This window comes from Phragmites australis, chromosome 13 (assembly GCF_958298935.1).
Source record: "Phragmites australis chromosome 13, lpPhrAust1.1, whole genome shotgun sequence".
Taxonomy (NCBI): domain Eukaryota; kingdom Viridiplantae; phylum Streptophyta; class Magnoliopsida; order Poales; family Poaceae; genus Phragmites; species Phragmites australis.
This window is the reverse complement of record NC_084933.1, coordinates 278,167-289,004: the sequence shown is the minus strand read 5'-3', so window position 1 is coordinate 289,004 and position 10,838 is coordinate 278,167. Positions and strand designations below refer to the sequence as shown.

The window sequence follows — 10,838 nt, the reverse complement described above, 5'->3', positions numbered from 1 at the left end:
GGACTAGACAATGGCGACATACCTCTCCAAAGTGAGAAAGCTAGAGCGATGCCCCATCAACTGGGAAGTCACGCATGTCCCTCGCAAGGACTCCCTGGCCGATGGGCTGGCCCGTCTAGCCTCTTCTTGAGAACCTACCTCGGCCGGAGTCTTTGAAAAAAGATTCACATGACCACGCACTGCGGTCTCGGGCTGACGTGGAAGGGATGCTCCGCTTGGAAACGGAACACCAGAGGTAACACCTTTGGAGGCAACACCTCCCTCGGTCCCGTCGACCTCGGGTGGCCATCATGTGATCGCCCTGCTCGATTCGGGTACGACTTGGATGGATAAGATCTCGGACTACCTTCAGAATCAAGCAACTCCTGGCAACGATGTGTCAACAGAAAGGGTCACACGGGCAGACAACGATAATACTCTTTGGTAAAGGGACGCCTCTACCATCAAAGGAGCAATGACTTTTTATTGAAATACATCGCTCAGGATGGGGGGAGCACAACGTTCCCCAACATCCTCGGAGGCACGCATAGAGGTCGAACCTCGCACTGCCCTCCAGGATACTTGCGAGCAAGTGAAACGGTGCGAGTTGTGTCAGTACCACGACCAAAATACCAACCTACCCGCCTAGGCACTACGAATTGTACCACTCTCTCAACTTTTCGCCGTCAAGGGGCTCGACATCATGGGACCGTTCCCTAAAAACCCCCTGACGATTCTAAATTTCTACTCGTGGCAATCGACAAATTCACAAAGAGGTTTGGTTTGAGGCTAAGCCCGTTAGGGAGATCACTGCCGCAACAACGGTTAAGATCAAGCAAGTGCCGGTAACACGGCTTGGTAGTCCAAGTTGCATAAATACGGACAATGGAACCCGATTCGTCTGTCGGTGGTCGCACGCTGGTCGTCTCGGATGGCCAGCCAGTCGGGCCCAACCAGATGGCCTGGTGAAGACAACGATGAAAACTTGAGCGAAGAGCTCTGCGAGCATGCTCTATGGCTCGAGCAGCTAGGTCCTAACAAGGCCTCAGGCGCGTCCGCGACCACCAAGCGCGAGACTGAACGCGGGTCGTTGGTGACCTTCAGATTCCTGGCCTCACGAGGTTGGATTTTGCTAGGGTGGTCGACCGCAAATTACACAACTCGCGAAGCGCCAGTTCTGTGTATAAGGCTGCTCGGCGACGAGCCTGTTTGTTTATTTTGCAGGATCTTCCGGATAAGCGTGAAACATAACTTGTAAGTATTTAAAGCCTAGAAAACAAAACTTTCTATTTTGTAGGATTTCACAAGCAAATACGATCTCCCACCAAATTGTAAGATTTCCCGTTTTAAGAACTTGACCACCTGGTCGACAATTTTTCCGCCGACCAGACAGTCGGGGGGCTAGAATTAGTAGGATATGTGATTTGTTTTTTTGCAGCCAGGTCTATTTAGCCCATTCGCTCTTGATGATTGGGATCGAGATCCGAAAGTTGACCGCTCGCAGTGTTTTGGGGTTAATGACCGCAATGCTATAAGTCCCAACTCGGGTCGAGCGCTAGTCGCCACCGAAAATCTTGTCGTGCTAAAAGGTCATCCTTGGTACTAACAGGCTTGTCGAGCGGGTCGACGTGATCCTCCCTAAATATTACAAACACTCCGAGGCTATTCATCGTCTAAACACAAAAAAAATCCTCGTAAAAACAAGTATTTTTTTTCATTACGAAACGACCACTCGGATACCCCTCCTCCTCTAGGGGCTGATTCCAAACAACCTTAAGACCTTCCTCCTGGAACCAAAAATACCTCTAAATAGGTCGAACCGAATGGTTTAAAGACGTAAAAAATAAATCGGCATGGGCGCCGACCAACCGCATTTAGAAAAAAGAAAATTCCAGGCCAGCAGGTTGACCAAAATACCCTTAAGCAGGGAAAAAAAATCCTAAACCCCAACCTTCTTCCCTCGTCGCAGACCTGCCGCTCTAGGGTTTTTTTGGCTCCTCACCTCGCCCCGCTTGAATCCCCTCCGCCGTCGTCTCCCGGAACTCCGCCGCCGCCTCTCCCTGGTAATCGACTCCTCAATCCCTGATCCCCTAGTACTAAACTTCCTCCCCATTCTTCTCTTGCCGCGTTTCCAATCTCCATCACCTCGCTTTTCGTTCGAATCGTAATACGGGATTGACGGTGAGATAGATCGAATCGGCTTCATTCTTCCTTCTTCCCTTCCTTTCTCGCTAGATTATGATGATCGTTGCCCTTACTGCCTCCAGTTTTGTGTGATTTGCAGGGAATTTCGGGAGATGGCGTTCTTGCAGAAGGTTGGGAATCTTGTCAAGCGATCCACGGGTACCAGCTCGTCGCTGTACCAGGCGGTGCGATGCATGTCCTCTTCGAAGCTCTTCATAGGAGGTTTCGAGTTCTCCCCTACACACTATGAATTCATTTCGCTTTGGTGCTGCAGAAAGATTTGCTTGATTCGAGAAGCCCTTACCTTGTTGTATTGCTCTAACTATTTTTTTCCTCTCCAGGCATCTCGTACGGCACGGATGAGCAGAGCCTGAGGGAAGCGTTTGCTAACTATGGCCAAGTCATTGAAGGCATGCATCTTTCTTGTATTCGTCTTCTTCCACATATACAGAGATATTTACTCCTGTTGTGAGAAAATAGTTGTGCTGTTATTGTTCAGCTAGGGTGATTATGGACCGAGAAACCGGAAGATCAAGGGGGTTTGGTTTTGTAACATACACATCCACGGAGGAGGCAGCTGCTGCCATTACCGGCATGGACGGGAAGGTGCGTTTTGCTTAGTTGGTCAAGTTGATTTGACTTGGCATGTCAGGTGGTGATAAATACTGCGTATTCGATTCCATTCATAAATCGACTTTCCCTCCTATGCTCTGAGTTAGTATCGATAAGAATTTGAGTTATTGTTGTTCTTATGTTATGGTATGAATATTCCATACCGATTTGTTATGTATTGTTGATGGATGAGATTCCATGGATAGAGAGCCAGTTCCAATAGATTTATGGAACGTTCCCGTTCGCGTGCATCCAGCAGGAATTGAACCTGCAAATTTACCAATTATGAGTTGGGCGCTTTAACCATTCAGCAAACCTTGTTAATCCTAGCAAATGCACCTTATGTGACATACGCTTTAGTACATAGGGTCAGATAGTTTAACACGCTCTCACATAAGGTGCATTTGCTAGGAATGATTTGTGTTTCTATTAATGTATCCTTGCAGTTCTTTGCTGAATCTAGAAATATTAGGTATTATCTTGAAATTCTGGATCCGATGGACTCATGCCTTTTCTTATGCTACAATGAATTGATGAGCTGACGTGGGTAAAGAGGGAAAATTCAGGTCCAAATTGGCAAACTGTTGGGCACCTTAATTTGATCTGATACCTTCTTCTCTTGGTCTGGGTAGGTAGGTTCCTCATTCAAATCTTCCTTCTAGAAAAAGGTATGGCAGTAGTGGTTAAGCTCGTGATTCATATCCTGCTGGCCGCTAAAACCCTAATTTTACAACTTAACTGTTAAAATCAAGCCCAGAAAGAGGTGCTGAGGAAGAACGTTGATCCCTCCATCATTGGTGACCCAAGAGTACGTAAACTGCTAGTACAGAGAGTAGATTCATTTCACTGATGCTTTGATCACTTCTCGACTGGGAATTGTTCCTCGAATCTCTCACCATCTGTGACGTCATAAGTTCTCTTTCCCACAGCAGAATATGTCTACCAGAGTACGCTCCAGCAAAGCCAATGAATCTGAGGAAGAAAAAGCACATTATGATCATGACCAGCCAATGATCACTGGCTATCTCACCACGTGGACTCGGACCACAATATCTCCTATTGGTAGATTGTGATTTTGTCTGAAAGAAGACTTGTAAACAACAGGACTTATTGCTCTTTTTTGGATTTCCTCTTCGTCCTCCATTCTTTCCCATTCCGCTTCCCCTATTGTTATTTTCAATCCTCGCTTTACCATACAGAAGAAGGGCTTTACTTGCGGTAAAAATAATGCAAGTAGTTCTTTGGCTAGCACAAGATATGCTTATAGAAGAAATAAGTTTATACCACCCAGCATGGTCTTCTCGCTCAGTTGTTTCTCAACATTACTAGCCTATATTTGCAATGATGTGCTGGAATCTGGTTTGTATCCTATTATGCAGTATTAAAATGTCACGTGGTTCAGAATAAGCCAACCAAGAGTTCTGCCTGATTGCATTGTTGGTTTCCTCCATGTTTTAGAGTCAGTTTGCGGTTTCTGTGCTGATGTTATGCTACTCTTGATTCTGGCACAGTTATTATATAATTTGAAATGTTTTAATATCTTCACTTGCGAACTTATATTAAAAGAAAAGCAGTTTGCCAAACACTAAAATTGCTGAAAGCAGTTCTACCAACAGGGATTATCATAGTTCACCTCAATGCCAAACGGAGCCTACGGGTTGGCATTGGTTGGCATTGTTATGCTGCTGGATCAAATATTACCATAAGATCTGGAAGGTGCATTTGATTACATAGATGTAATCAATGCTGTGTGTAGTGTATTTTTTCTTGGATTTCACCTGTCACAGTTTTGAACTTGCATGAGATGCAAGAAACATAGATTGATTCCATATAATCAATCACATGTTGATGAGCGGTTGGTTCCTTAATATTGCTCTCATGGTTCGTTACATGTAATAAATTGCAGGTTAGGTCCTTTAACTTGGACAAGTGTGTCACCTAGGTCTCTCAACTTAAGAATTGCCCATTTAGGTCAACATGTATAAGTGGGTGAACAGACATTCAGATCGTAGTTAATTTTGAATTAAAGAGGAGATAACATATTAGTTTGTTCAGGAGATAACACATTGGTATTAACTGAATTGGAAGACCATAATGCCTTGGTGTTGTATGTCCAAAAAAAATTAAAAAATGTTGGTCAGGCTTTCAGTTAAAAGGAAGCATAAAGCCTGAAACAATTGACTCAAGCACTAGAACTGTTGCATTTGGTGTGAGATCCTGCACCAGCCTAACAGTTTGGTAGCATATCTGTTACTTGTGTGCCAAACTTGTCCCTAGCACAGTGCCCTAACAGAGCCATGCCTTCTCACCTCCCTGACATGCTTGGCTTCTAGATCTTGAATTCGCCACAATCAACCTTGTCATCCTAGCTGTCTGTTGTGGAGGGGGTAATGCAGGTAATATTCGGTACTGCACCAGCTAGGTACTGGTCACAGGATACTGTAGCAACAGCCACAGAGTTCATTCTCAACCGTTGGCACCAGATTAGTTGGAATTAGAGATACAAATAGTTTCCTTGTAACTTGGGTCTGTGTCCTTGTAGATACATCGTATCCCTTGCAGTAGAGATAACTTTTCTTAGAGATTGTCCTTGTGGGCCAAGTCGTCTCATATTACCCACTATCAATGAAGTAACAACAAATTACTTTTTGTTCTAAAAGAATAAAACAATGAATTAGGTTTTTTCTCATCTATAGTTCGTTCATCCATGTCTACACTCTTATCTCCCCCTTCAAATACCCTAATCCCATTCAAGATATGCTGGCTGGCTATCCTCTGCATGGTTGTTTCTCCTATGTGAAGTTGTGAACCAAGGTCCACATCACCGCTACATTTGGAATTGATGTGTTTGGCAGGAACTTTGGAAGAATTCAACTGTTTGTTGCAAAAGATCTGTGAAATTTCTATGGAGATCATTGGTGCCAGTTTCCAAGCAGTTTTTATGAAAGAAATCAGGGTAGATGTGAAGATCATGAATCAGAGATAGTGAGTAGTGAGGTCATTAGGAATTGGGCTAGAAATTTGGCTGTAGAAGATAGATTCAGTTTATATTTATGTGCGGTGAACGGCAAACTGTATTGCTTTGTTCAGCCAAACTATTTAGCTTTCTTTCTTTAAGTAATGAAAACAGAGAGTGGAGAGGAAACCGGTAATTGTGGGTAAGGAGCAGAGGGAGTTGTTAGTGAGAAGCTGTGTTGGATGGGATGGTGGGAAGGAAACTATGATGGGCTATGAGGTGACTGTGATTTTTGGAAAGCATTTTGCTCTTGTTTTGACACCACTGTAACTGTTTTTTGGGGCAGTATTAGTATTACACAATTGTGAACTTCAGTCTTTTGTGATTTGTACTTGCACTTAATTTGGATGGTATGAAATTGCACAAGATACCGTTATAGGAAATAGTTTTCCAGAGCCTAATTTGTCATCGTATGTTGTACTGTTTATTTTAGTAGTTGAATCCCATTTATTTAATTGTTCCCCATTGGTTCAATTTTCTAATATATTTTCTTTTTCTGCATCAGGATCTGCAGGGTCGAATGGTGAGGGTGAGTTATGCTCATGATCGTGGTAGCCGTGTTGGTGGTTTTGGTGGTGGTGGTGGCGATTATGGCGGTGGCTACGGTGGTGGTGGAGGATATGGTGGTGGTGGAGGTTCATATGGTGGCGGTGGAGGCTATAGTGGTGATGGTAGTTATGGTGGAGGTCCATATGGCGGCGGCGGTGGCTATGGCGGAGGCGGTGGTGGTGGATACAATGAAGGTGGTAATATTGGTTCAGGGTACAACACTGGTGGGAGTTATGGTGTTTCGGAAGGTGGGCGAGGTGGTTATGGTGGTGGTGCTGGTTACACAGCTGGCTCTGGTGGATATAATGCTACTCCTGGTAATTACAGCAGTGGCAGCTTCAATCAAGGGGGTGGTGCACCTGGTGCATATGGAGGTGGGAACTATGACGCAAGCAATAGCAGCTACACAAACAGTGCCTCTGACAATGTATCTGCTGGTAAACTGGATGACTTGTTAAGTGATCTCAAAGTTGACAGTGCTGGTGATGCCAAGGCTGAGGGTGAGGATCTTGACTTTGTTGATGAGGACGTGAAAGGAGAAGGTCAAGATGACTTTGTTCAGGATGATTTCAAGGATGAAGCTGAGCCCGATGACTATGCCAACAAAAGAAGTTAAACTCAGTCCCAAGCAAAGATGAAATCGACCAACTGGTAATGGTCTGTGCTTTCAATGATCATGCTATGTTGGTAAAAACTGCAGTGAGAACGATCTCCGGTATGCAAATAATTCTAGAGTTTCTTGTCATTAGATATTTTTGGCTTCTTGTGTTTGGTATGCTGGACAATGCTGAACTCCTTGTATGTCATGAAATGTTTGGAATGGGAACTCATGAATGGAACATAAGGAAATTGCGCTTTGTAGCTTATCTATGAAATTCGTGCTGTGTTGTTGGCGCAGTGTATTAAAATTGTGTCGGCAGCTCCATTGCCTGTTGGTCATTCCATTATCCTCCTGTCATTGATAATGAGAAATCATACAGGTTGCTTATAATTCAGGTGATGCATGGCTAACCTTGCCCACTATGCTTGTAGATGTAGGGCTTTGGTTTATTTTTTTGAGGAATAATCCACTCGGTGAAAGATTGAAGCTATTATTTGATATAACTGAGTTACTGTTAGATACTATTTATGTTACAGATAATATTTTCTTCCACAAAATATGTGAGATTTATTTGGCTATTAGGAAATGGCGAGCCTCGACAACCAGTAACAGGCACTCAGCTCAGCTTGTTGATGTAGGTTTTTTCCTCTAGGGGTTTCAGAATTTACAACAAATACACAATGCACACCACACTCTAGGGCTTTCCCGCTAAGTACGCACGCGTGTGTACTTAATATTAGTGTGTGCAACTCCTACGCAAGCTAGGGATTTTTTGGAGTCATTTAAGCCTTGATGAAGCGCTTGCACAAGCTTTCCGGTAAAATTAGTGGACATCATCATTGCAAGTCCAGGATTGGAACTCTGGTTGGTTCGGTGCATACCCAACTCCTAACCATTTGGCCATAGTCCAACATCTACCTTTTTCCTTTTTTTTTTCTTCTTAGTGTTAGTAACTAGAGTGCCATAGTTGTAGTGCACTGATAAATATTTTTTCCCTGGAAACATTCTTCTATTGTTAAATTTAGCTGAAAACTTAAAAAATGATTAGAGTTGAGAAAAATATAAAACTAAATTTGTTGAGTTTGTATTATTATCGCCTACATGATAAAAATAATTGCATACATGAAATGTGCATTGAATTATATTTATTTCATTAATCAGTCTGTAATTTGTTAATTCTGTAATGAAATTATGAAATATCCATATCAAAATAACATGTGAAACCAATTATGTTAAACTTAATTTTCATACTCTTTACATAAAATTAATGTTAACCACTGATTCTTAGTTAACTTTGTGATTTGTAGCTCTTTATTTGATTTTCTCCTTTCAATCCAATTTGAATTCTAACCAATTCATATAGGTCCGATCGCATGGTGCGGCACTTAGATCAGAACTTTCAAAAATATACTCTTCACCATACATGTCCTCGATACAACTTCTGCTTAAAGCTGGCTTGATACTTCAGACTTACATATCTCCTTTGATACATGAAAGCTGCTTTCATTAAACGATTAATGCTTTGTTGTCATCGCGGCGTATGTAGGTTGCTTCCTCAGTGTCATCAATGAGAGGAAGTTCGACATTCTATCCAAAAGTAGGCAGATCATCGAATTTGTCACAGTTTTCTTCGTCGACAACATCCTTAACACCGACAATCTTTCTTTTTCCTTGAAGAACCACGGGACACTCCTCCTTGGTAGCTGGGCCTGGGTCTTTTACATAGAAGACTTGTGCAACATCCTTGGCAAGCACGAATGGTTGTTCTCTGTATCTGACGAGTTTGAGGTCCACGGTAGTCATATCGTACTTATCGACCTTGACTCCCCCTGGGAGCCTAACCCATTGGCACCAAAATAGAGGGACCATCAAGTCAGCATATTCAAGCTCTCAAATCTCCTCTATGAATCAATAGTAGGTTTCCTTGATGCCAGCGCGGTCATAGGCATCAATACGGATACTGCTATTTTGATTAGTGCTCTTGTTGTCTTGTGCTCTTATATAAAATGTATAGCCACTGATGTCGTATGCTTGGTGTAGGACCCCTCATTACCGGGATCTCCTGTGCCTCCAGTATCAGTCCCTGGATTACGTAGCTGATACGTACAGTATAACAGTTGTAATATCACAGTCAAACTTTGTATATAAATAGTAAGGTTTGGGGTACAAAAGGCTTACAAACTGCACTGAATATTACAAACCTAGCCTAGCGGCCAACAAAACACACACGGAAGCAAAAGCCCAAGCCACAAGCAGCGAGGGGGCGAACGCGGCCTCAGAGACTAATCTTCATCCCCGGCTTCGCCTCCAGCGGAGTCGACATTGGGTTCTTCGTCTGAATGATAGCAAGAGTGAGTACGAAAGGTACTCAGCAAGCCCTATACTACTTCATAGTGTTGATAGATGCATACAAGGGTTTATTCAAGGATAGGCTTTACGGTTTAGATTTAAGCGTAAAGCAGTTTATGCAGATTATCAATTGTATCAACTATGATCGACTTCCAGATATTTTAAGTAGTTCAAAAACCAGTGATGAGCTATACATGGGGTTTTCTCGGTCCTGAGAGGGGCTACACCTCACTCTGCAGTCCCTTTTATCACATCTGGTGTACCTCTAGTACCATACAGCTTCTGGCGATGTGAGCCAGGAACCACATCACACGGACATTTAGTCCACACACTCACTCATCAAAACTCACGCACCCGGAGTCTAGTCAAAAAGGTTTTGCCATCGCATGTCCATGATCATGGGCATGGCTATTCGAATAGATTGACACTCTGCAGAGATTGTACAACTTTACCCACGCGATATCCTCAGCTTCCAACCATTGGAAGCGGAGGAGCGAATCATACCGAAACTCTCCAAACATCTTTCCTGTCGGGCTTTTCCATGAGACAAGCTAAGTCCCAGAGCTGCATGTTCCAAAGGTCAGCATCCCTTTTTAAGCCTAAGCCGGTCCCTGAAACCTTCAAACAGCGGGACAGATAAACCCTTGGCTACTCGTTGCTCTCAGCCTCCTGGTATAATGCCCAACTCAGTCCGGTGAAGGAAAAGTCAAGTCCTGCCCATACAAGACGCATGGTTGCACGGGGTCGCTAAGGCATGGCGGTGAGATGACTCAGTCCTTAAGTGGCCGGGCCAGGCATCTTCATGGGCAATGAATACCATCATGTAACTCAAGCCCCCAAGAGTATCCTCCCTGGAGGACCACTCTACCTGCCCGCGCCAAAACAGTTTTCACCCATTTTTACCCATCACCATCCATGCCCCACATGGCATCAAGGATTTCACGACCATCATGGAATTCACAACCATCAAGGAGGCATGGTATATGAGTTGTCATTGATAACTGTAACTATTGCCTCTGAAGAGAAGTGTTTATAAAAGCGACGTCTCTCAGGAGATGTATTCCATCCTAAGCATGCTAAATATCAAGGTGTAGCCCATCGTTAATATATTTCACAATAGGTATTCCTATGGTGATATGTATTCTGGATGATGATATGTAAGGCATGGCAGTGTTGATAGGATTAACTACTATAAGTAGTTTAAAAGGAAACGCAATATATAGCACATGCGATAATAAGTCTGGTTTAGTTAATCATGTATATTATTTGAAAACGTAGGTTCAATATGATCAAGAAGATACAACTTGCCTTCTCCAGAATTTTCTTCGAAGTCTTGATTGTAATCAGGATTCTCCTCACTCTGGATGCTTCCGGCGCAGCACTCGCAGAACTTGGGTTGCCCTGAAATCGCGACTACGATCAATAACGGTGATACTAAAGAAGAATCAATTAAATACTAATCAGAAAGACAAATGAGCCCTAATGGACACCACAACATGACAGGTGAGTAGATCTTGATTTTAGATGAATTTCAGTGAAAGAATCGCC

At 43.3% G+C, this 10,838-nt stretch overlaps 1 protein-coding gene across 1 annotated transcript; it reads left to right on the top strand.

Annotated features, from left to right (window-relative positions):
• The first annotated feature begins 1,898 nt into the window (after positions 1-1,898).
• On the top strand, positions 1,899-7,206 carry LOC133888795 (glycine-rich RNA-binding protein 7-like). The gene is made up of 5 exons (XM_062329159.1): positions 1,899-2,042; positions 2,264-2,385; positions 2,505-2,573; positions 2,663-2,769; positions 6,297-7,206. The coding sequence occupies exons 2-5, from the start codon at positions 2,277-2,279 to the stop codon at positions 6,954-6,956; spliced, it is 945 nt and encodes a 314-aa protein (XP_062185143.1). The 5' UTR covers positions 1,899-2,042; positions 2,264-2,276; the 3' UTR covers positions 6,957-7,206.
• Positions 7,207-10,838: the final 3,632 nt, after the last annotated feature.

Bases quoted from the DNA above. Each gene is read 5' to 3' on its own strand.
- LOC133888795 (XM_062329159.1), top strand. From the start codon at position 2,277: ATGGCGTTCTTGCAGAAGGTTGGGAATCTTGTCAAGCGATCCACGGGT. The intron at 2,574-2,662 runs GCATGCATCTTT...GTTATTGTTCAG, and splicing joins CTATGGCCAAGTCATTGAAG to CTAGGGTGATTATGGACCGA. The intron at 2,770-6,296 runs GTGCGTTTTGCT...TTTCTGCATCAG, and splicing joins TTACCGGCATGGACGGGAAG to GATCTGCAGGGTCGAATGGT.